We start from the raw sequence: 25,718 nt of genomic DNA, 5'->3' as shown, positions 1-25,718 counted from the left end.
CCCCAGCCCCACGGCAAGTGACAGCTTGGGGAAGGGGAGGGAGGCTGCTGGCAGCCACCCCAGACACGAGGTGCGCAGGGGCCGCCCCACTTTAAACAGAAATACACAGGATAACGGGATTAACAGAGGGAAACTGGAATAATAGCGAGGGTTGTGGATTCGGACACAGCACTTTGTTGTCCCAGGGACTATAACTAATGTACAAAACATGTTTTTAACAGATGTTTGTTAAACAAGTCAGTTTTGTTTTTATTAAACCCAACTTTGGTACAAGTAGGTCATTCCTGAGTTCGTTTACAAGGTTGTTTTAAAAGGAGGGTAAACGGGGGCCTCTCCCTGTTCCTGCGTGAAGTTAGACTGGGGCACAGACATCACACTTTTTGTTTTTTAAAGAAGTATTTGCGTAAGGGGAAGTCAGTCTGTTACAAACACAGAACTCACGACCAGGAACACCGAGTCTCCTTCTTGAAACCGTTTCCCCTCTGTTCACATCTACCATTTAGTTGCACTTTCAACTCGTTCCACTTCTCACCCCCTGCATTCCAGCAGGACGTGCCGGAGGCTGGGCAGGGTGACCCATCCCCGGAGCAGCTCTGGGGCAGCTCTGGGGCAGGGGTTAGTTGTGAGGCACGCGTGGGCAGCCCTAGGAAAACTAAATAAATTTAAGTTGAGGGATTTTGGTTATAAACAATTCATCAGTCTACAGAAAAAAAGCTACATGGAAGAGTTATTGCTAAGAAATGTGAGAATCCAGCGGAATTAGGGAGGTTAGGAGGTGAGGTTAGGGAGGTTAGGAGGTTCCCCAGGTACCCCTCAAAGCAGCCCGAGGAGAGGACTGATGGAAACCCCGTCCCAGCAGCAGCTCAGGCAGCAAACTGGAACCTGGCCTGGTGCAAAGCCAGCTCGGTCCCACGTCCCCCCAGCAGCTGGGTCAGTGTTAACTGCGTTGGTCGGGCTCTTGCCCAGGGATTAGTGTTTTGGGGTTAGTGCAAGCCACGCAGCAGCCGTAATTAGCCGTTTATCTTTTGGCAAGTATCTTAAATTTCAACTTTATCAAGAAACCTGATCAAGCAAACCCAATCAAAAGATACGGTGCATCTTAGTCCTTGCTACATAATCTCTTCTGGGCAATATATTGCAAGCTTAAAGGTGAAAGCACCAATTAATTTCTTCTGCATGAGATGTTTTGGCCTTAATAAATCTTCTAATTAACATGTCTTCCTGATGTTATGGAGCACGCAGTGGGAAGACTAAAAAAGCTACAGAAAGAACAAAAGAGAATCAGTATTTAAGCTTCAATTATTTACATTAAGTAAAGACAGCACGAAAGGTCAAAGTACAAATCTAACAGATGCCGCCTGCCAGCGTGCGGGGCTGGGCACAACACCTGCATTTAAACCATTGCAACTCGGAGAAGCTCTCACAGCCACCAAGATCTTGTTTGGAACTGGTAATTAGAGGACTGATTTAAAATTTTAATGAGGAAAGACCACTGACATGCGCTATGGAGACGGGGGACGGGGAGAGGTGTGGACTGACCAGCGCCCGCGGCCCGAGCTGGTGGCTTTGCTCCGGCCTCGCAGGCTCCCTCCCCCCGAGCTGAACGGTTCTCGCTGTCGAGCAGCCTCAGACAAGGAAATGAGGCCGGGTTTGGGCTCTCCTGAACGGAAAGTATCAATGTGTCTGGGCACCGGCCTTCAGCTCTGGAGCTGCGAAGCACAGACCTCGCTGCTGAACCACTTTTCTAACAACATTTTGCATTTCTTGTTCTCTTGGAAGCGTCTCGGGGAGCTTTACACAAATATTAATGAATAATCATAACGTTGTTCCTGTGGAAAAATACTTGCCCATGCAGGTCATCCTCAATCGCCAGGTGGCCCATCGTTCAAATGACCAGCTACTCTACCACCTTAATTTCCCAATTAATTCTTATGTACCTGAATGTACTTTCTCTTCTCTGGTCTTCTAGAAGATTTGGCTTTAAAAAGGATTGGGATGGAAAAGGTTGTAGAACATTTTATACAAACCACTTGGTAGCAACTGCTAAGTCCCCGCTAAGGCTTATCCTTCAAAAATTTAACAGGCTCAAGCGACAACTCTAACCCAGCGCCGGCTCCAACTTTCACCTGCACGTTGTCGGTGATTGCTACAGGCAGGATCAGAGCAGCTCCAGCCCCAGCCAGCTCTCCGGACAGCACGAGACCGCCGCAGGGCTGGGGCAACCACCCTGGAAGAAGGTGGGATGCAAACAGGCAGCACCTAGAGGAGAGACCTGCCCTCTGCCTTTTAGCAAGCTGCGTACGAAATGCAGCAAGCAGAGGTCTTGCACACAAGCCAAGCCCGGCAGCAACAGCACAGTCCGTCTGCACGGCTCTAGAAAGATTTCAGAAGCAGCCAGGATCACCCACTTGGTTTTGTTCTTGAAACTGGGGCTGCAGAAAACACCACTTCAGCAAACACTGTGCATCGGCCTAACTCCACTTGATGGTTTTGTCCTAAGCAGTCTCAGTCCAATACCAAATAAAACCCACAGACTCTAAATTAACTGAGAATAACTTCATACGTAGCCCACAGAACAGACACCAAGAACGGGTAAAGCTTCAGCAGCAGCTCTCTCTGAAAAAAAGATCCCCAAACTAAAGCTGTGCTCTTTTTTTGGCCCTAATCTAAGTGTATGATGTGCTTCTGCAGCAGAAGCATACAGCCTTGGAAGTACCACTAGGAAAATACCACCCTCCATCTCTGCTCCCTTTTCATCCTACCCTTCAATCACCTCTTTGGGCATCATTACAATAGTGAAACAGCCAGAAAACCTCCTCGCTCGGTCACCAGATCCCACAAGGGAGAAGCGCCAACAAGCTCAAAGGCAACTTTTGCCCAAATAGGGATGGCATTTGAATTAATCTCTTAGAATTTGTCCCCAGATTACAGATGGGGTGCTTTTTCACATAGAGTATGATGTAGAAATTAGCTAATTTCATTTCTGAAGTTCCCAGTAGTCAGAAGCCATCCTGTGGCTGGTAAGCTTCCAATCGTTACACGTTATTATTTCAACAGAGATGCACTAGATAACACAGGAAATCCACCGCTAAAATAAACGACACCACAAAAACTCAAAATACATGTGAGATTTAATAAAAGAAAAAAAGTACAAAGTGAGTGGAAAGAAATGAAAGTCAAAAAAAAACCCAAAACAAACCAACCCCAACAGATTCAGAATGACAAAGTGAACGAACGGATGCAGCACGTCCTAGAGGCTGCTCCCCCCCAGGCACTTCCACGAGCTCCCAGCCAACCCCCCCATCTCCACCCTGGGGCATCCCCCACAGCCTACAGAGCTTAGAGCCCTGCAAAACACATTTTAAATTAGAAAGCAGACAACAAACATGATGGTAAATGTTTAAATGATAAAAAAATGGATAGTTTTTCTCATTAATACCAACCTTTTACAGATAAGTGTATAAAACAGCCAAAAGATGCGTAACTGAACAGTTTCAGTCATTTCTGAACAGTTTTTCTTTCACTTCTTCTAGGCTACAAGATGTAAATCTTCAGACTGGAGTGAGATTAGCATCAACATGTATTTGTAACTTGTTAAATAAAAATAAGATACAGAACTACCCTATATACCACATACTTAAATTTTGTTTCAGCCAAAAGGAAAAATCAAGTAATAGAGAAAAAAAAATGACCAAGTCCCACTGGGGAGTTTATGATGTTGACTGCTCTAAAGAACAAGTAACTACAAGGAAAAGGTAAGTCTGTCACAACATAAAGTCAATGGAATATAATAATCATCACCATTAAAATATTGTTACATACATTCTGAATGTCTTCATCAGAAAAAGCTGGAAATTTCTCCACAATGCCCATGGATTTGGAGGTTTTTACTCTTTCATTGTTCTCATAACTGTTCTTAACTACCTGTTAATCTAGGAAAAAAGAATTGATCTCTGATGAGCCAGGGCAGATAGAAATCATTTGCATAGATCTTGCTGGCTGCAGCACGAGATCAGGAGAAAACTATTGACTGGAAAAGCGATGGCGAGGCAGCTCATCGCACACCCAGTATCATCAGTTAGTGCTTTATTCCAGCCTTGAGAAGCAAAACAACGAACCAAATAGTGCTGCTTTCTCGTGCAATTAGTGCACCAGAGTTTCTCTCATTAGCAAAAATCAAAATCTCGACCCTAATTTGCTACATGATTAGACTGTAGTCAGTGGTGAGCTGGAATTGTCTTCCTGCCCGTAACAATAGGTTGGGTTCCTTGTATGTTTTTCTGAGAAAAACACATTAACCCTCCTAACATTTGACAGTTACTCTTTAAAATACATCTAACCTGGAGGCACAGCCTTAAAAATTAATGTTCAGCACGCATAATTTTTACTCTGTGCAAAATGGCCTGTTCTAAAAGGTACCTGTGAGATCTGTGTGAGGTTCTTTCTCACAAGCATCAAGTAACACTGACATGATTTTCAGTATATCCACATAAAAGGCCAATGTCCATATGAAAACAGTTTAACACCTGAGCATGTACTTAGAAAGAAAAAAAATTTAAAAAGCCGCTTTAATGGGATATGCAAATTTAAGAACCTCATTTTACAATCCTGCAAAACGCCACCCTCAAAGAGCCCTGTACCACACGGATGCGAGGCGGGACCTCCATCTGCAAGTCAAAGAAGGGATCTGCTGACATCTTAGCTTAAAGACAAGTCTTTAAGGAAAAAAAAACCAAACAGAAAAATCCTGTAACATTAATAACTAAGTAAAAACGCGCACAGTCAGAACTAACACTTAGCCAGCCAGTGTTTTTATAAACTTTAAAGACACTATGCGGGGGGTTAATATATTTCCTTTCTTTTAGCCTATTATCTGACAGACAGATGGATGGAATTGGGTCCAACTATTTTTCCGTGACAACATAGCTAGGAAGTCTCTACTCGGTTATCATCCTGCCTTATCACAAAATGGTCTGAGTGGAAAAAAAAAGAGTATTGATCCTAATTATTCCTCTAAGCTCAGCTGCCCAGGAAAACAAGGGCTGTGATTTCTAGGCATGAGGAGTGTTGAAGGAAGCACCTTCTAAGAGGAACAGAGCCTGTCAGCATAAATATGGTGCATAGCTCAAGCCTGGGGGATTCTACTTATTAGGCACATAATAAGTTTAAGGTTAAAGAGCAAAAGTGAAGATGACAACTTAAATAGTTTTTCCACAACAGTAAAATACATTGGTAAATGACAACTGCAAAGTTACACAAATCCTGTAGTTCCACATTATACAACAAACTCTTATGAAAAATCTTTCTATATAAATGTTCTACTTTAGCAGTAAAGAAAATTCAAAACATTGTCCTATGAATTTTATTAACCACTCTCTTTCTCTCTCTCTTTATATATATATATATATATTATAAATGATGTAGAAAGTGTTTAGAGTAATTCAGGATTAAAATATATAATTACTGGAATGAGGGTTACTCTGACTAAGATTCCCAGGGCAGAAAATCTAAGCACTGTGTTTTTCTACCCATGCTAAAAACTTATTCCAATCAAGAATTTTGTTAGAAAAATAAACATTTCAGCATTCTTCATACCACTCCTCACATTTGTGCATGTACAGGGGAAGGTAGATGAGCCTCAAGCAGTCACCTTAGCCAATTAAAAAACAAGTAAATCTAGAAAGCAATTATTTAGCTGGTGGGTAAGATGAGTTCAGACAAACAGTTATCACTTTATACACGGCTGCTCAATCACTGGGTTTAGAACAGAACATCTTACTTTAGGGATTAGTTGACTTTGTTTAACAAAATGGACGTGGTAAGGTTACTTCCTTAAAACCTCCTGATAAATTCTGTACAGATAACAGCGAGTCGTTACACTGCAACCACCGAAGATGCTCATTTTCTCTTTCACTTTGGTCCACTCACACAATGTTATGAGAAGGGTCACGGGGTGGGAAACTCAAGCAACTTAACACATGAAAGCACCAAGTCCACTCTTGGCCTGAAAGTCTGTGTGTGATTAACTGAAAGAAACAAAACATAAAAAAGCATGAATTAAAGTTATGAAAATTAAACAAAAGCCAAATGTAGCGAAATATGTTAAAAACAAAAAAAAGGAGGAGAAGGGGAAACACTGCTCGGGCGTCTGAAGACTCACAGAGAGCAAACCCCCGGCACACTGAGCCCCGCGCCGGAGCGCAACCTGCTTGGCAGCCACGAGGCAAAAGAGAATCTCAGCACAAACACTTTTATTTCCCCTCAACACCTGCAGTTCTTCCATCTCCATTTTTCACTTATTAAAGCTACTAAAAACGCTGTGTTGAAACCGGAGACGATAAAAAGTTCAAGTAACTCTCCTAAAAATTGAAACAAGAAAAAACACCCCCTCCCCAAGCTCGTGATATAGTCTCTGTTCCTGCGAGGTCCCAACACCTTCCCAAAAACCCAGGATCCTCCTCAGCTCACAGCCCCATCCCCAGAGAGCTGCGGGGGCTCCCCAACACCCTCCAGGTCCCGTTCACCCTCGTGACGCCCCAGGTGGGCCCTGTGTCCGTGCAACCCCCCAGCTACTGTCACCCTCGGCTCTGCGCCGCGCCAGCATCGCCCAGTGCTGGGGAAGCTCTGCCGCCGCTCCCCGGGGGAGGACACTGCCCACCCCCGCCTCCTCAAATCCCAGCTGCTTCCAGTCCAGTTTGGGTGAAAGTCCCAGTAAAAAAAGCTGGCGATGCCATTCCTGCTGCTTGCCAGGGAACACGCAGCTCCCCTCAATGCCCGTGCGGTCAACGTGGAGCCGAGCGCTGGGGACACGGCAGTGGGACGGGTGAGGGCCGTGCTCTCCGACACCCAGGTTTCACAAGACCCCCGGCTCCTTTTGATGCCTCCCGGATGAAGAGGGTGTCTGGGAATACATGCCTCTGGCCAGGCCAAGGGGATGCACCTTTCTTTGAATTTTTTATTACAAACTTCATTATCCTGCTTGAGCAGAAACCCCCAAATGCCACATTTTGAACTAGCTCACACGTTTGGAAAAAAAAAAAAAAAATCCCAAATCCCAATCCAAAACTACTTCCTCTCCCTAATTTATTAATTGTATTCCTGGTGATGGTGCAGCTCCTCCAGCTGTGCTCCAGCGCTGAAGAGAGCCCCCCGCCCCAGCACCGCACAGAGCACACACTGGGGGTGCCCCTCGGGCCCTCACTCGCCGCCCTCTGACCACAGCCGGCTTCTAATCGCGAGAGGAAGAGCATCCAGACTCACGTCTGCTGGTGGCCTAAAACCAGCAAAGCGCAGGAAACCTCTTTCTGTCGCAGGCAGAGGGAGCAGAGGGGAAGCGCCGCGTTGCGCCTGGCCAGCGCACACAGCGCATCACCGCCGGAGCATCCCAGCCCCCCGCATCGCTCGCGGGTGCAGCTCGGCCTGCTCGCCTTCTTCAAAGCAGCCCTGGGCCCCTGACTGCCCCGGGGTTCAGCCCCTAATTCACGTGTGAGTTTAGCTGGATTAAGCCCTATTTTCAGCAGAATATTTTTACAAAGCGTTTCGGGCTTTGTGTACAAGGTGGGACGTGCCCGGAGCATGCCGAGAGGTCTGCAGGAGTGCTTTGGGTTTGTTTTAACACCAACCATTTGCATTCCAAGCAAATACATTAAATAATACATTAAATAATACGTACTGTTATCTTCCACAGGAGGGAACAAATTACTAGCATGTCAGTATGCAGAATGAGCTTCTCTAGTGCTGCAGTTCACAGCAGAGAAACGACAGAGCAAAAGATCTTGTCAGCAACATGAAGCCAAACGTTGTGCTGTCAAGATCAAACTCAGGTGTTGCTACTCTCAACAGTGTTTTTTTCTTTTCATCGTTAAAAGGCTCAGAAAGCGTTGCCACCACCCCGTTCTGGATTGGACAGAATGCAGTTCAGACTCTCAAGCTCCTTCACGCAAGGGGAAGTAACAAAAAAATGCTGGAATAACAGAATTACCAGCTTGCATGATGGTGCTTCTCATTTTGCTCCCTAGCCAGTGTTCCCTGATTAACTGGAAGCAGGATCACCCCCTCACACCTTTTCTTTTTAGACCCCTTTGTCCCATTCCTGCTCTATCATTACACAACCAGGCAGCTGGAAGAGCATTATTTACATGCCCTCGCTCCACACTCTTGCTGGCTTCAGCAATGTCAATTAACTTGCAGCAAGCTAAGATAAGAATTCTGCCTTTAGGGGAAAAGAGCTTTCTCATAAGCAGAACTGTGTCTTGGAGCCCTATTTCACAGGGAGCCCTAATGAATTTCCAACGCATCTTCACTCTAAGCTGCTGCTTCCTTCTTTACAGCTCTGCCTCTAAAAATAAAGTAAGCGCGCTCTCCGAAGAGGGCCCCAAGCCTCCAGATCACAGCGAGGCAGCGTGTGACAGGGGACCTCGTCCGTAAGACGTTACAACGGTGTCAGGATTGTCCCCACTCCTCTCTGCTGGGGGGAAGATGCAGCTTATTTCTGATCACCTTCCCAGGAGCAGGCAGCTCGCAGGGTCACTTGAGCTGGCTGTCACAGAGACAAGGGCAAGCCCTGCCGGACTCTCAGACTTCAGAGAATGGCCCCAAATCCCTCCCACTGCAGCCACCAGTGCTTCCCCAGGGCAGGGCCCCGTCTCTCCTTCACTTTAGGCAAAGAGTCAGAAGGGCAGGAATTGGGATTCCAAAATCCCCTTTTCCATTTGCTGTCTAAGCAACTGACCAAATGCTAAAGCATCTGAGCAGACAGCCAGCTTCCCAGCGGCAGAGGAGAAAGACTCGAGTTCAGCCACTTACTTTTTCTTGTCTTTGTCCTTCTTCAGTGGCTGCTGTGAGGTAGCCTGCAAGGATTGGGACTGCAAGGTTTCCACTGCTACTTTCCTCCTGTTGAAGGTGTTCATCTCTTCCTCCAGCTCCCTCCTCTTCTCCTCCACCTTCCTTTTCTCCTCCTGGTGTATCCTTTTTAAGTGCTCAAATTTCTCATGCAGCTGGTAGGAGACAGACCCCTCTGAGCATCGCCTCCAGCACGGCCATTACGCTGCAGTCACCCCTCCCACACGAATCCCCCCCGCCCCGCTCCAGCCCAGCTGCCCCTTTACTCCGCCCCCGGGGACAAAGTCTACCTGGCACCGACGCTCACCAAAACGTCCTGCGCTGCCCTTGACTCGCCGAGCAGCAGCCGAGGCTCCTGCACCCTGCCCCAGACTGTTGTTTCTGAGGCAACCACACCAGTGATACCGTTTCAAAAACATTACCCCGTGGCCCCTTCGCTGAGTGAGGGAAGGCAGGGGGATGTTTGTGCTTTGGCTGGTGAGTTCTGCTCAAGAGCTGCATCTGCCTTCCAGGATTCCTACATTGCCCAGCCCCAGATCCTGTGCTGGCTGTATTTTGGGCTCCTCTCACAGGTTTTTGGCACACCCACCTCTCTCTCCTTCTCTTTCAGCTCTGCCTCCGTCTCCTTGACTTTGTTAACAAACATTTGTCTCATTTCTTCCTCTTTCTTCTGGAGCTCGCCCAAGAACTCTTTCCTTTTGGTCTCGTACGTTTCTTGGAGGCTGGGGAAGAAAGCAAACAAAATCCAGATTCTCTGGACACCAGTGAGTTTGGGATGGGGAAAACACATGCCTGTCTGCGTTGCTTAAAGACAAACAGGCAGGGAAGGGAATGTCACCAAAGTCAGGTGCAAAGTTCAAACCCAGCGCTAGTGTTTTACAGCCTGGCATTGCAGATACCACCCACGACCCTCCCATTTTTCAGGAGTGTCAGTACCAAACTATTGCTCAAAATTGCTGCTAGAGGTGAAGGTCGCTCACCTGAAGGGCTGGCTGTCTGGGTCTGTGTCCTTGAAGCCCATCTCTTCCAGTTTGCACCTCCTGTACAGCTCGTAGTGGCGGGTGTGAGTCTGCTCCCGAAGATCCTCCATGTTGACTCGAATCAACATTTCCCGCAGCTTCACAAAGTCACAGTGACTTTCGTTCTCAACTGATGGAAGCAAAGGGAGGAGTCAGCGACACCGGGGGAGCATGAAGGCACGTACCCATTCGCTCCAGACACTCCCCTCCCAGGGCAGGTTGTCCCCCTTGGACACAGGAGTTCCTGCTGACCAGTACTACCTGTTGGTAGGAATGGGAATTCAAAGGAAAGACTGGCCAAGCCAGAGAAGGCTGCCCGGGAGGTTTCTGCACCGTTGAGTGCAGGGCACTGTTGCGCGCGTGCGCTGGGGCGGGGGCAGAGCTGCGGAGGGCACCGGCGTCTCCGCGTGCCTGTCCAAGGGAGGTTTGCGGCGGGCGCCCGGCTGGCAGCGCCTTACCTTGCACCACTCCCCAAGGGTACTGCCGAGCTCTCACCAGCTTGTTCCCAACTTTCACCTCCTCCGTGCTGCCGACCACAGCGAAGGGCAGATGAGCCTGAAACAGAGCCAAGGGCAGGGGCTCAGGGTGTGGGCTAACGCCTCAGGGATCAGCCTGGCCGTTAGTCCCCCTCACCCAGGCACAGGATCTGCTTCAAAAAGTCCTTCCTCTGAAGCCATCCATCTCCAATACTCACAGCAGCCTCTACTATATCACAACAGAGCCACATAGGGCCGCAGCACAGCTTACTAGCAATGCTGGCTGGGCTGAATTGGATGGGGAAATATTGTGGGAACACCATGATCGTTACTGATCTCCCTCTCTCCGTTTGTCAGACTGTTCTTGCAGCTGCAGCTTCTCCCCACGCCAAGAGCAGGGCACTCCCTGCCTCGCAGAAAGCACAAGCAAAGAGATCCGTCAACAGGCCTTGGCACAGCAGTTTGTGTGTGGGCACTGGAAGGGACATGTGTAGGATACAACATGTGCTCATTGCTCTCCGAGTCTGCAAAGCACCAAGCGCAGCAAGAAAACAGGGCACCGTCCTCAAGCTCTGCAGGAAAGGAGCCACGGAGCAGGTGCTTCAGAGGGATGAGGTGGACAAAGCCCTTCATGTTTAAGAAGAAACAGATGCAGAAGTTTGGAACTGCTAGAGAAGTGGCCAAAAATATTTTCACTGGCGGGAGGACACCCAATGAAAAACCAAACAAGCATGACTCCTGTTTTTCTCCCCAATGCACACAGCTTGCAATTATTTTAAAAAGAGTGCATCCTCCAAATTTTTCATGAATTCAGTAAAAGAGAACTATTACAGGGAAAACACATACCTAGTTGACTCAGAAATCAACTGGCTGTTGAAATTAAAAAAAAAAGGGGGTGTGAAAGAAAAGACAAAGCATTTAATCAAACAGCTATGCAGGAAAATGTTCATTTTCATGAAAAAGCTACTTTTTATTTTAAAAATTAACATGGAAACATTTCAGCTGTTTCTACTGCAATAGCTACACTCTAATCTGGGAGACAGGAAACTTGAAAGTGTTTTGCACACTCTCCAGCCAGGTCTGAATTTGATCTTTGAACTTTAAAAAAATCCCACAAAATAGAGTCTAACCAGTTTTCTTCTTTATTTTAAACTGGGCTTTTCTCTGCTTAGCCTCTTTAAGTCAGAAGGGCATTGTAAATCTTAACTGTAAGATCTTTATTCAAAGTTTCTCCCTCCTCAGATGAAAAGTAGCCTAAAAGCAGACAGAATGAATTTTGAAGAAAGTATTTTTCGAAAATTCAATAAAACGAATTTTAGAGCTGAGCTGGGTTTCTCCAGAGAGCCCACAGATTAAATAAGAGCCACGTTTTAATTAATTCTGTTTGCAACAGCCTTAGGCGACTGTCAGATCCACAGCTCAACTATCAGACTTAGCGTCTGGACAATCCCAGTGAAATTCGCCTTTCAAATGCATTTTTGTGCAGCAATTTCATCTGTCACAACCCCTGGCAGCACTGTGGCCGGCAGCGTCACTCACGTTCATCGCAGAGTTGATCTCGGCGACCGCTTCGTCGTCTGTGGGGAACTGATAGATCTGTACCCCATTGCTGACAAGCTCGCTCATTATCTTGATCTTGAACTTGTGCAACTCGCTCTTGGAGATGGTGTCTGCTTTGGCAATAATCGGGATGATGTTCACCTGCAGCAGAAGGAAGGAAAAACCACCAGGTGAGCAGCACTCGGGCCAGCAGCTCTGTCGGGAGCGCAGGTGCCCGCAGGGTGACCCGGGTCCTACCCCGGTGCCTGCTTTACGTTCCATAAAACCACAAAGGTTTTGCATGTGAGCTGCAGCACAAGCCCAGCTGAACACTAGAGGGAAGAGTTTTCCAGGACTCATTTGGCTACAAGACTTTCAGATAAACCCAAGACAACCACCCTGCGATAAATACACAAGGAGCAGATCAAAGCCTCTGCTCTTGCCTGTGTATTTTGTTACACGCTTCGAGGGAGGCAGAGACAGCGTAACTGTCACATCTCGAGTTATCTCCTATCAGCTTCTGGCTGTGCTGACAAGCCGTTTTAGAAGACAAGTGCAAGGATGAGAGGCTGCAGTGAGCTGATGTGAAGCCTTCCCAAGCTTCAGCAGAAAGAGCGGGGACTCCTCTGAGGCTTTTGCAGCCACCGTGGATCCTTCCCGAGGGCTTCCGAGTCTCTCCATGGGGATCACACCTCGGGCCGTGCGGATTACACCCACCACCCAGGAAGGGTGCAGGGTGCTGCACAGCAGATGGGACATTTGTTTTCGTGCTGTTGTTGCTCAGCTTTGGTTTCACACCAGCAGTCACCGAGCACAACGCACCATCAACCCAGGTTTCAAAGCCACCCACAAGCTGCAGGGTGGGGAGGTCCCCCCGTGCCTAGTACCTGCCAAGGTCAAGGGCCACATCCCACATCCGTCAGGAGGGATGGAGTTGGCGATGGCCTCGTGCTTGGGAGAGCTACAGCGGGGCAGGGTCTGTCACAGGAACCTCTATTAGATAATGCTGCCGTGCCCAGAAAAGCCAAGTGCAATACTGCAAACCACTGCTTAAACAAACAACAAAACTCGTCTGTCTGAACAGCAGCCAAATCTGTAGCAGGAAAACACAAGAATTCAGACAGATGAAGGCAAAGTCTGATTTGCCATCTAACATTTCCCAACAGCCAACGCTTTTTGTCCTACAGAGCAGAAATTCATAGCAGCCATTTGGTCTCCAATGGGTGCCCATTAAAATAAATGACCTTGCTTTCCCAGCTCCAGTTCTCTTTGTGGCTCCGTGCTTTTTCCATACTTCTTGGTTTCCCCCCCACTCTGGTTTAGCACTCACTCCATACAAGAGCATTTACTCACTCCAAAAGGAAACTGTGAATTTGCTCACTGCAAATTTATCTGAGGATAAATTCCTTCTTTTTCTCAGCCACTGATCTGGTCTCTTTTACCAAGGAGCACAGACCCACACAGAGCAAGGTCTGCTGCTCACTCCACTCCTCAGCAGGTCGATGTCCTCACTACAAAAGTAAAAAGGGCCATGACCACAGCTGGGTGCCTCACTGACCCGCTAAGAGCTGAGGAGGCTTGGATCCACCACCTCCGATGGAAAAAGGGTCAGCTCAGGGCTCACGTACCACCTGCTCAGGAGCGGTATCTCCGAGGGGAGAGGCACTGCCAGGGACCTGCAGCGTGCAGGGCTTCACGCTCTCCATCCAGCCAGGCACACTGACAGACCAGCACGAGGGTCATTTTGGTCCGTTTTCAGTTGGCTTAAGCAATTCCCCCCCTCTTCTTTCAAAAAGTACCAGCTCAGCCCTGCTTGGCAGGCTCTGTGGTCACAGCTGCTGCCCCAGCAGGACCCAAACAAGGTGCAAACCAAGGTTGGTTCAAGTCCCCTCCGACCAGGCTCCTCAGGCTTTGAAAAGCGACTCAGCATCTGCTGTCACAGAGTTCAAAACCCAAAAGGGTTTTATAAGTTGTCGCATTTCCAGAAATCGATAGCCAACATCAATATTGTGGAGTCCTGGAAATGGCGTTTGGGTGTATGTTCCTCCTTCTCTCATCTTCCCTTCTGAGTTCCTTAGTTTTTTAAATTATTACTGTTTTTATTTTGATTTCATGCATGCCTTGGAAACCCACGAGCTGGAATCCCACAGTTAACAGGGGATACCCAGAGCACCATACAATTATCTTCTTGTTTTCCTGCCTCTGATTTTGAGCACTAGCACCCAAAAGCTGTCTAAGTCTAGAGTGAGCTCATCCCTTTATAATAAGGAGAAAGGACAGAAGACAAAAAACCAATGATACGAGATGCTACCGAACCAAACTGCATGTCTGATCCTGCCCTCCTACAGCACCTTCCACACATCCATTTCTACGCAAAGGCGGCACAGATTAGGGCCAAATAAACTGACAGACAATAGCTAGAGAAGAAAAGTCACCTCTCCTCTCCTTCCTGAACAGGTTTTAAAAACCCAATAAAAGGAAGTGATGCCAGAACCACGCGAGGTTTCTCTCCCCACTATTACTCTTACACAAATAATGTTTACCTGGGGTTGCAGGCAAAATCCCAGAGCAACATTCTTATATCTCATGGTGGAAGAGCACTACTCTCTAATTAAAGATCTAATAATAAAATCATGAAGTTAACTACTGGAGTGTCATCCCAAGTGTCATCCCACTGAATGTGACAGGGGTGCAGTGTCCCCTTGACTGTCAGTCCACGTGCTGGAAGTCTTTGCTGGGGCCAGAATTATGACAAGAGGAAGTCTGTGCTTCAGACAGGACAGTGAACTCACATGCACACACATAAAACGCACCTCCTTCTCCAGGCATTCTGACCACAGAGCTATGTCTCGTCTCCAAAAATAAAACTTACAACATGACAGAATAAGACAGTAGGTAGAAAATAATTTTGCTAATATAATAAGGCTACCTGCATTTTCACCCTGTGAAATACAGCTGGGTTTTTCCCCACCTCCAAAGTGTTCCCGAATGCAAGCCCCAGGGAAGCCAAGAGGCAAATCCTGCCTTGGAAACCAAACAGCAGAGGCACAAGCCAGCCTGCAGTGTCACTGGCCAGTGACCCGCCTGGGCTGTGTCAGCTCACCAAGGGCAAGCAATTAGCCACAGCTCATAAACAGCACACGCTGCTGGAAACCATCCAGGGACAAGGCCCGGGGAGCCCTACAGATGCCCACAGCAGCACGCGGCTGTGCCCTCACTTTCCATGGCAGGGCTGTGTTTTAAATCAATAAATCACCTTCTCATCCACTACAGATGTGATTTTATTTACCTTATTTATGTTAGTTATTTATCTCCCCCTTTTCCCAGGTTAAACCCAATGCCAAGCCAACCCCTGCCAGGTCATATGTGCTTCCCACCGACCAGCCAGGCAGCACATTTCATCTACCCAGAACCCGTTCTGAAGATGCTTCTAGCTCTCCAGCTGTAATTAAGTACCCCAGAGAACAGCTGGCCATCAGCTTTGCCAAACAAATATTGTATTACAGTACAATGGAAGACTTTGTTTACAAAACAGCTTTACCCAGAAGGGATTTTGTAAACTTTACACCAAAAGCAAGATTCATTATTGAAATCACCACACAGATTCAAAAGCCTGCCCAACACCTGATGCTGTGCCGCTGGTGCGCTAAAGCGAAGGTGTAACTGGGCCAGGTTCCTACCAAACCCTTGTTAAACTCGTCCCAGAGGCTGAGCCAGCAGAGCACGCAGCGAAGCACTGCCTCTGGTACACCCTTCACCTCCACGGGCTCCATTCTTCACCGGTACAACAGAGGCCACAAAAAGCTTCCCAGGAGGAAAACCAGGTCCAGGCGTGCTCTCGAGTCAGCGCACATCACCTCTCCGCTCAGCCCCGGTAACTGCTCGCTGTTACCAGCCTGGAGCAGACAAAAAGCTGCCCTGGGTTTGGTGACACCCCCCTTCGCTCTGCGCACACACACTGGCCCCCAGGCACAAATGGCCCACGTGTCCTGGGGAAGGGGCACAGCACGGTCACACACAAACCTCTAAGGAGTGTCTGAAAAGCACCGTGATGTCCTGGGCTGACACCGATGCAGAAACGCAGCAGAAACCCCTGACCCCCAAAAAAGATCAACGGTCTCTACTGGCTTTTTCATTTCCACACGGGTGCTTGTGCGAGGCCACCACACCATGAAATCCAAGGTGTTAGGGAGATGAGAGCAAAGGGATAAAATGACTTCAGAGAGGACTATTAGTGAAAGTTTAGAAACATAAAAAGCTTGCGTGCGCACAAAGTTCCCATCTCCGTACAAATACAAAGGGTTTATTTCGGTACTACCTAAGGACCACAGTAAAAGCAGCCACGGGGTGATGTGAAAAGTAGGGAATGAAGGAGGAAAGGAAGAGAAAAGCTTTGTGGGACCACCAGCACCAAGGGGAATCATGCAGAAGCCTTCCTCCGAACATATTTCTGGGAACACGTAATGCTGGCACGGTGCCAAGAGACAAGAGTTTATTAAGGGAAAGTTTTTGGATTCCTGATGAAAGCCAGTGTAACAGCCACCACGGTTACAAACAGCCCACTGCAACGGGAAGCCAGCGCTGGCTCCGGAGCGGGGCCAAGGAAAAGCAGGCTAACAGCCCCAGGTGGGCGAGGGGGAACTCTATCTGCCAGGAGAGGCCGATAGAGCTGCACGGGGACAACAGACAGAGAAGAGAGCGTTTCCTAAATCTAATCCAGGGGATCCCCAGTTACTGCAGGGCCCCAGCTGCCTTGCCTGCCCTCTCAGTAGACCGGTCAGCATCTGCCATCTGAAAGGAACCACCTTGCTGCTAAAATACTGCTGTGAAAGACAGGAAATTTTTGCAAAGAAAAGAAGAGATGCTGCTGCCACTAGTGACCTCTGAGGCCTCCTGCAGCTCCCTGGAAGCCAGCTGGAACAACCAAAAGTGTGTCAGAAACTTCCTCGGAGCTGCAGGAATGTCAGCGGTAGCCAGTTAAGTAACTCACTGCCCCCCAAGGCAGAATAGCTCATGCACAAAGAAACAACCTCCAGCTAGACCCGCTCAGGACCCACTTCTAGGATTCCTATGACTTTGAGAACTCCTCACCACATTTACGTTTTCAGAAGATACTGTGATGTCCTATCCAGATCATCTGGCACGACCAGCAGTGGCAGCGCACGCACTGCCTGTGCGCCAGTCAATGCTTCTCTTCAGCCCTTAGCTCCTCCACACTGACCCCCACCTCAGGACGTCCACAGTTTTGGTGGCTCTCGGCCCCTCTATCCCTAACGACAGGTCAGGAGAGCAGAGGTGGCTCTGCAGTTTCCACAGTTCAACTGCAGGAACTGGAACACATCTTTACCTGCACACCTGTAAAGAAGAGCTAATAAAGATGCAGCTGATGCCTTTGATAAATCTGGACTAATCTGGGTAAGATTCTTACAGTGATGGACACTCTAGACTTCACACAGCTGGCTGGAAAACAGGTTTTTCACCTGACATTTTTCAGGAAAGCTGGAGAGAAAAAAAAGCACAGGACCTCAGCAACCCTCCAGGGCAGACTAAGTTTTACCAAAGTCCTACAAATAACATGCAGGAAGAAGTCCAGCACTTACACAGAAGAAACAGAGCCTTCTGTCTGACAACCAATATTAACAGAAGCATCACCACTTCCAGAAGGAGGGTCTCCAAGCCCTTACCTTGCTATCCAGCTTCTTCATTGTCACCAGGTCCAAGGACTTGAGGGAGTGCCCAGTTGGGGTGATGAAGTACAGGCAGACGTGAATCCTCGTGTCGTGATAGTTGAAGAGAGATCGGCGGATTTTCAGTTCTTCTTGCAAATAGTTTTCAAACTGCGTATCAATGTACTCAACTATCGGCCTGTAACTAAAACCATACCATTAGCAACCCAGATACTGGAGCTCAAAATGAAACAGTTTGAAGGCTTAAGGAGTTCTCCTAGACATACCATGGTAACATTTAAAAAATAGTTACAAGACTCAAACAATTTAGCCTTACAACAGGGAAAGTATGGAATTTACACACAGACCTTATAATCCAAAGGTTGCTGGAGCCTCCTGGGGCTGCACTGCAAAGCCTAAGGACAGTGGAACATGGGAAAATGACTACTTCCACAGATCAAACTTTGCCCAGATCTCAGGGCTGAGCCATCTGGCCGTAGCAATGCAACATGACCCAGGAGAGACCTTGGAGCCCCAACAAGCCTTTACCTGGGGCTTGAACAAGATGTCTGTGTAATTAAATGAGACAGGTCCAGAGACACCGATCACTGCCAGAACAGATCATTCCCAACCCTGCACTGAGGACAGCTTGTTAACTGCTCGCGCTCCTGGAGGACACCATTCTCTGCTGGAAAGACCTCCTGTGACCTCTCTTTTTGGCTCCTCACCCAACTCCCTCTACGCTCCATCCCCAGAAGCAGAACCACTGCAGGGAGCTACTCCATTAGCAGAAACACAGACACCTCCTCCGCAACACTGCAAGCAGGACTGCGGGCGGTTCACGTCTAAGCCTCAGAGGCAAGCCCAGAAATGCCAAGCAGATGGCACGAGACCTGCCTTTCATCTTTATTTATCTGATCCCCAAATCCAACCGCATCCACAATCGTTAGCTTCAGGTGGACGTTGCTCTCCTGCAGGTCGTAGGTCCGCGGCCGCAAGCGAACTGCGCTCTCATAGTGACTGGCTTCCTCCGTCTCAAACGTGGTATTGAAGAGGGTATTCATTAGTGTGGATTTCCCAATGCCAGTCTCACCTAGGAAGGAGAAATCATCAGCTCACTGCAGCATGAATTTGTCACAGGTACTTCAAAGAATGGTAATTACAGAGCAGAACTAAATTATGTTGTGAAAGGTTACTACAAATTGCTTGTGGACAGACATATAATTGTCACAAAGGTAACTACATTCTTGAAGGCGCCCCATGCTTAATGCAAAGCTAACACAGAGCACTTGGGTCTCATCTCCTCAGGGAGGATCACACAGCACAGCAAAACACACCACCCTCCCCTCCGCGCACCCTGACTTTGCTTAGGATCCTGGGGAGAGTACAATTTTAGTAGAGTCTTTTGAGTCTTCAGATGAGAAGGAGCAAAACTCAGCTGCTCCTACTGACAAGGACCATCTGGGTCGGTGGCTGTCCCAAACGCAGCGGTAGTTCCAGGCAGCCCTGCAGATCAGCACAAAGCGACGCTGTGCCGTGGAGGGGACAGGGAAGGCTGACAGTGAGGTTTCCTCTCACTCCTTTCTGTGAGATTCCCAACTTTAACAGGCTTCTTTACCACTTTCTTTACATTATCTTGCCATTAAAGTCTCTGGGGACCTGCCTTTTTTTTTTTTTTGAGAGTGGAGACCCCTGTGAGGAGGGAATCTGGGGGCCTATTTCAGTGCAGAGAAGCAGGCAGACAGCTCTGGACCTGCTTGGGACCACTTGCCATCAGACTGAAAGCCTCCTTCCACAGCAGAAAAGACACTGGATGCAAGTTTCATGCTTTCATTCTGCAGCTGAACTTTGCTCTGCCTGGAAGCCTTAAAGCAGCTTGTCCATCTTCCACAGTCTCAACCCTCCAGTCCCACTAATAACTGCCAAAGGACTAAAGCCCATCTGTAACCCTTTCCCCCTCCATCCACGCAGCAGCTACGCCAGCATCAGCTCTATGGCTCTTTGAAGAGCACTGCGGGCTCTGCACAAGCAGGTTTGCTGCTGAGAGCTGGCTCGGTACCTGCAAACTGTCCAAGACGGTCCCATTCTGCACAGATTTGTCCCAGACAGCAGATCTGTGCTTTGAGATGATAGAGCCACCTGTGCAGCAAACAGGATTGGCCAAACTGGAGGAAATAAGCAACAAATTCTTCTGTCACATCAGGCATGAGCTTCCACAGGCATCCAAACAATCTCAGCAAGACAGCTCTGCCCTGAGGAGCTCCAGCTGCACAGGGAGATCTTGTAACCCAGCCCAGATGATGGCGTTTGCAATGGCAGCTGGTTTCATCCCATATTGCTCTTGATTTCTGAAGTTTCCCTTTAGTATTCCTGCTTCCTTCAAGGCTGCCCCATGATTCTTCATGCCAGATCAGCCAAGGGGAGACAAGAATGCTGTTTAGGGGAAACCAAAGTGAAACCAGTACCAAAATGCCACACAGCATCTGTGACACAGAAGCTTTGCAAAGCATGACAGTGTTTTCAGAGGCCACATTCCACAGGACATTCTTACTACAGACCTCAGCAGAGCCCTGTGCTGGAGCACTGGAGCAGGGATTTTCACCTTCCCAGCAGGAGAAAAAAATTATGTCAACTTGAACCTCTGAGGTGTGCAGATGGAGAGAATATAGAGTCAAGAAGGGATGGCTGAGAAACTTGGTAGGGAGAAAATAGCTCTTGGAGAACCAGTAGAGGCAAGATTAGGAGAAGTTTCCCATCTGTAGCCCCTCTGTTCTAACATCCATTGAAGGACACCTGGGATGCATCACAAACCAAGTTCCATCCCAGAATATTTGGCTCAGAGGCTGCCTGTGAGCCAGAAAGGCTTTGAACTGGTAACTAAACAAGACTGATATTTTCCAGATTGGCCTACAAGGGGCCCCATTTAACCTTCTCATTCACTACACACAGATCTATTGGCCAAGGGAGCAAAGAGACAAAATTCAAGGAAGGAGCCTTCCACTCCTGGCTCATCTCCCAGGCAGCCCATCATGCTGCCCCTTCAGCACAGCCAGCCACGGCTGCTGAGCACAGCCCCTCTGGCTGAGCCCAGCCACCTCCAGGAGCCCTACAGCGACGCACCGGTGGGAGAGCAGGAGGGTGAGCAAGTTTCTGTTCGAGGAAGGTGCCATGCCTGCTGCCAAGGGGGTTGAGCTTTCTCCTTCTTCAAGCACAACCACACGATACTCAGAAGAGGGCAGCGGTGCATACTGCTTCCTACCAGCTGTGGTTAAGAGTTGTGCAAGGAAATAAAACAAGTCTGGTGCTCGAGATTAATCTGAAAGGAAAGTCATATGGAGAACTCACTACTGATGTAGGCTACGTTCTCCTGTTCAGTTTTGAGCACAGTTGAGAGCAGGAACTAAATAAAAAGGGGTACAGGTTGGGATTTTTTCTCTTGTCCAGAAAAAAAAAAGTGGACATTTTTTCCAGTGTTTCACAAATGGTATGGTCAGATGAGAACACAGGAGTAGCCATTCTGGTGTCCCCTACATTAATTAAAAACATATTGTCCTCTGCTGCAACTACCCTTCTGCTAAGGAACAAGTCTACGACATTCCACTGTGATTTCAGCCATGCTTTTCACTTGTGGTTTGGATATGAAAAAGTGGCTTAAATATGGCACAAGCACCTTGTGGAAGTTGTCAGGGTTTTGCTGCAGAGTCTATACAAAGCCATATTCTCTTTGGGCAGATTGAGGGCAAGGCAGGGAGCTGCTGTCTCTGGATGTATTTTTGCTGGTCTAGCAGGTTACAATACTTCAGACCTCATACACAATACAAGAATCAGCCAAAGTAAAAATAATGCTCATCTCATCAATGGAAGGAATTGGTTTCCAGCATCGCCTGCTAGATCACATCAATACCAAAATTAAAAAACAAGAATATGATGAGGTTATTTTAAAGTCAGTCTCTCGCACCTGCTCACAATCTTCAAGATAAATACTTTACAACCAGTTAAAACAGGAACACTCCCGCTCCCTTTCCTAGCAGAGATGGTCATGCTTCAAGCCCTTTGACTCACCCCTGGAAAGCATTAGCCAGGCACAGCTCAGACACAAACCTCTCATCCCCAGCTCAGAAACGACCGAGTTATCCCCAGCAGCTCTCGGCTAACACACAGTGCATCTGACTGCATCTACTCGGGGATCATTTCACTGAGAAGCTGCTCATGGCAGCCACCCCAGTTTGCAAATGGAAATGTTTAATTTGCCACATGCAGTCTTGCCTTAACCCTTCCTATTGCAAAGCCATTGCAGCGCAGGAGGTGAGTGACACCTCCCTGATTACAGAAATTCTTCTGTTGACCCACAAGGCTCAGCCACTTGGACCTCCCTGCTGCTCTCTGCAGCTTCTGCACCGGTAGTTCAGCTCAGTGCAGAGCTGCACAGTCCCACACCCCTTTCCTCCCCACCAAAGGCAGAAAGTTGATATATTAAAGCTTTTCCCAAAACTCTCTCTAATTTTGGGCAGTGAGTCTCTAACAGTCACTTGTGAAAGTCCCAACTTGGAAGCATCAAGCTCCAGAGTGCTCAAATTCACTGAAATTCAAACAAATTTTTTAAGAGTTAGGCATTTCTGACTTGCTTAAAGTCACTGCCGAGGCCTGTGGCACAGCAGGACACGCAAGAAATCCTGGTCCCAACCTCACCACGCCGCCAGCTCGGCCCACGTCTGTTTGCAGAGGCCCGTGCTCACCCACGCAGAGGATGTTGAAGCTGAAGCCTTGTGTGACAGACTTGCTGACCAGCTGGTCGGGGAGACTGTCGAAGCCGACATGGCCCCCCAGGGAAAGGTTCCTCTTCTCTTCATTCTGGTAGGGAGAAGAAGCCGGATTAGCAGAACTGCACTGAGATGGCAAGTCAGGGACACGCGAGAAACCACCAAGCCCAAGAAATAACCACCCTGCGGGCACTGCAGAGCCACCAACACAAACCCTAACGCTGCCTGCAAGAGCTTGTGTTTTGGCACGCCACAGCACAAACCCTCCAACAGCCACCAACAACGGAAAAGAGAGGGAAAAATACTGCTCTGAAGGGGGAATTGAGAGAATTAAGCTACCAGGCTACAAAGAAAAGAAAACACTAGCATGAGCTCCAACTACAAGCAGCTGGGAGAGGTTAGCAAAGGAAAACCCACCACCGTGTGTTTTAGCACTCATTTCTCCTCGTCCTGTTTTAATTTTATTTTCTTAAACCCTCCAGCACTGAATTCAGCTCAACAGACCCTGCATTTTCCCCTCAAGTACTTAATCTTTTTTCCTTTGCTACTGCCACAAGCAGCGTGGTTTTGCTCGCCCAGGCGTTCAGGGGTGCTGGTCGCACAGGCAGGACGAGAAACCCTCTTGCTTTACCATCTGTGACCACAGAGTTTTCCACCGTTTCTCTGCTGTTCCTGTTCCTGCCTCTCCCATATGCACTTTGTTCTTCCTTCTGTCTCCTCCCTCCCCCAGAGGAAGACGATGCTGATCACCTGTAGAAAGCTTTGCTTCAGAAACTAAGACAATAAACATCCGAGGAGACAACAGGTCTAGGTTATACAGAAAGGCAGCCCAGATCTGCTCTGATTCCAGAAGAGAGGATTCAACAGAAGGGTCATTTCTGTTTCTAGAGTTTGCATTTGCACAAATAATTCAACAGATGTTGCTGCCTCTCTACACAACTGAGCATCGCTGTCCGAGCCTGGGGACCCGACCACTGTCCCTGCAGCCTCTCAAGCACTCTTACCCTTCCGTGGAGAAGCACAGATACATCATTTCAGAGCGTGATTCATTCACCCTCGCTGTTTCTTTGGTAAAGGAGTCTGTTTTTCTTAATCACCAGCACGCCGTGGAAGATGGGGATGGAAAAAGTGTCTGCCCTTTGCCTGGCTCTGGTTCTTCTGTTTGTCCTGGACAACTTGGACTTTATGTCCCAGCACTAAGACTGCGAGACAAGAGCACACCCTGAGAAGAGCCTAAGCTGGCTGTCAAACTTTAAATTAACTCAAGGGGAAAATAAAAGAAATTACACGATAAGCCTTTTGTATTGCTCTGTGCCTGCAATAAGATTGCTAAACAAAACATGAACCTTTGTTCAACCACATCTTGAGTCAAAGCCTCCTTTGGTTTTGCCTTTGGCAGAACAAATATTCTGAGCTTTGTAAAATAAACCATTTAGATCACAAGAACAACTTGTGATCAGCTGAAGCAGCTCCTATGCCTCACGTACAAACCTTCTGGCTGTCCTGGTTAGCGTTTGTTACCAACTTTCAGATGATTTTAGCCCAGCGCTCTCCCAGGAGACTCCCTGGACAGACACACAACTGAATCATTGCTGGGCTCCTCCGATCAATTCTGTTTCATCCCATCAGGATCGATCGTGCCCACTAACTACACGGAAATAGCAATCATTTAAAGTTTTCCTGTGGGAGAGATGGCATCAATTAAGGTTTTAAGGTGGCCATGAGTTTAGGTGAATTAAAAAGGACCCCTAAGACAGGGAAACCTCCAATTTAAACTTTCTTCCATTCATCTGTCACCACAGAGAGATGCTAAAGCTCAGACTAACAGCTCCACAGGGACAGACCCCCAACAGGATGAGTCCCCGCAGGGAGAAAAGCGAGTCTGTGCTGATCCAGGCACCCAACGCTGAACAGTGGGTCTGGCACGGGACGGTGTGACCACACCGGGAAGGGCAACTTGGACACGTGTGTGCTGGGAAAGGGCTCAGAGATGTTGAGGTTTGTTTTTCCTCTTAAGGAAACTGTCACAAGGTGTGGGGAGTCACTGCATGCATCAGCAGAGCTCAGGGGGTTTCTTCAGGCAATCAGCCCCATCCCCTCAGCCCCCACTTCTCCTGTCCCCCCACGTCCCTCCAAGCCACCACCTCAGAGAGCGTGAAATGCCAGTTCCCACCACCGCAATGCAGTGACGGCCAAGCGAGCCGTTCCCACAGAAAAGTCACCGAGTTTGACGGTTACACTCTGTGTCTTCTCGTTTTAAATAATAAACAAAAACAAGCAAACAAAAACACAAACCAGAAGCCTGGGATGACATTTTGGAAGGGAAATAAATAAAGGCTGCCGATGGCTATGATTAGGCTGAGAGTGCCCGAGGCTGGGAGAAGGTTTCCAGGCAACAGGCAGCACCACTGCTCCGGATTTTAAAATAGGCTCCAGCTCGGCAAGGCTGCATTTTAAAATAGGCTCCAGCTAGGCAAAGCTGCATTGAGAACTCAGTCATGCTTCAGCCCGAGGAAACCCAAATGCGTTCGCACAGGGCTTTCTTTTTCTCTTCTTTTTTTGGCGTTTGGTTGCTGTTCGTTACGGGACAGGAATACATTTACTCAGAACTGCTCGCCATCTCTTATAGCAGCTAAACCAGCGAGCCAAACTTCAGGGAAATATTTTTGTCTGTGACCTTGAAATGCACAGTGTCCTTTTATTTCTGTAAGCAGCGATAATAATCTGGTTCAAGTCCAAGATACTGCCGATACCAAAGCAGAAAACCATTTGCTGTGCTTGCAGTGCCTTCAGCTGTCACTCAGCCTCCAAAGGGATTTTGCTATTGTTGCTGTGTTAGGACAAACAACGGCAACAACTGCTGGAAAGTAGTAAGACTAAGAAAAGAAAGAAAAAAGTTTTCTCTTTTTTACTTTTCCCTCCAATCCATCAAACTCACAAACTTGACAGCCTTGTGAATACAACCAATTTTTCTTGCTCACTTGTGTTATCTGGGGCACTGACCTGCCCTGGAGAGGAACAGACCTCCCATTCCGATGAGCAACCACCGGCACCTCTTCCTGCATCTACCTGCAACGCATTTGTGAGTCTCACCCCGAATGACTAACCCTCTTGGCCAGCTCCTGCTCGCCCAGGGTAGCTCAAGGACAGCCTGACATGCTTCACCTGCTAGTAAAGACAACAAGGTCACACTCAGAATTGAATTCTTTCCAGCAGACACAGCCAGCCTGCAACGCCCAGCGTAAATAATCAATCCAGAATACAAATGCTGCAATAAATGAGGGCAGCAGTAATGCAACTATGTGGGGTTTTGTTGTTGTTGTTTTTGTTTTAAACAAAAGTAAGAATTTTGGTAGGGCTTTTTCCACGTTTGGTGCCAGCGATGCGACGGCGCTGCAGGACAGGAGCGGGCAGGTG

The 25,718-nt window shown here is 48.0% G+C and overlaps 1 protein-coding gene across 5 annotated transcripts in view; it reads right to left on the bottom strand.

The window, feature by feature from the left end:
* Window positions 1-25,718, bottom strand: part of SEPTIN8 (septin 8) — a 46,425-nt gene that overhangs the window by 6,569 nt on the left and 14,138 nt on the right. For 2 of the 5 annotated variants that reach the window (XM_074838604.1, XM_074838605.1), the window contains exons 2-9: window positions 22,278-22,392; window positions 18,439-18,634; window positions 17,560-17,746; window positions 11,876-12,037; window positions 10,319-10,415; window positions 9,822-9,990; window positions 9,431-9,563; window positions 8,806-8,996 (exon numbers count right to left, since the gene is read on the bottom strand). In XM_074838604.1, the coding sequence (XP_074694705.1) occupies window positions 8,806-8,996; window positions 9,431-9,563; window positions 9,822-9,990; window positions 10,319-10,415; window positions 11,876-12,037; window positions 17,560-17,746; window positions 18,439-18,634; window positions 22,278-22,392 (1,250 nt within the window). Of the gene's footprint in view, window positions 1-224; window positions 1,260-3,113; window positions 6,027-8,805; window positions 8,997-9,430; window positions 9,564-9,821; window positions 9,991-10,318; window positions 10,416-11,875; window positions 12,038-17,559; window positions 17,747-18,438; window positions 18,635-22,277; window positions 22,393-25,718 lie in introns of those variants that run through there. The other 3 variants (XM_074838607.1, XM_074838608.1, XM_074838606.1) reach the window with 3 other exon arrangements.

This window comes from Strix aluco, chromosome 13 (genome assembly GCF_031877795.1).
Source record: "Strix aluco isolate bStrAlu1 chromosome 13, bStrAlu1.hap1, whole genome shotgun sequence".
NCBI lineage: Eukaryota > Metazoa > Chordata > Aves > Strigiformes > Strigidae > Strix > Strix aluco.
This window is presented reverse-complemented; position numbering and strand designations above follow the sequence as displayed.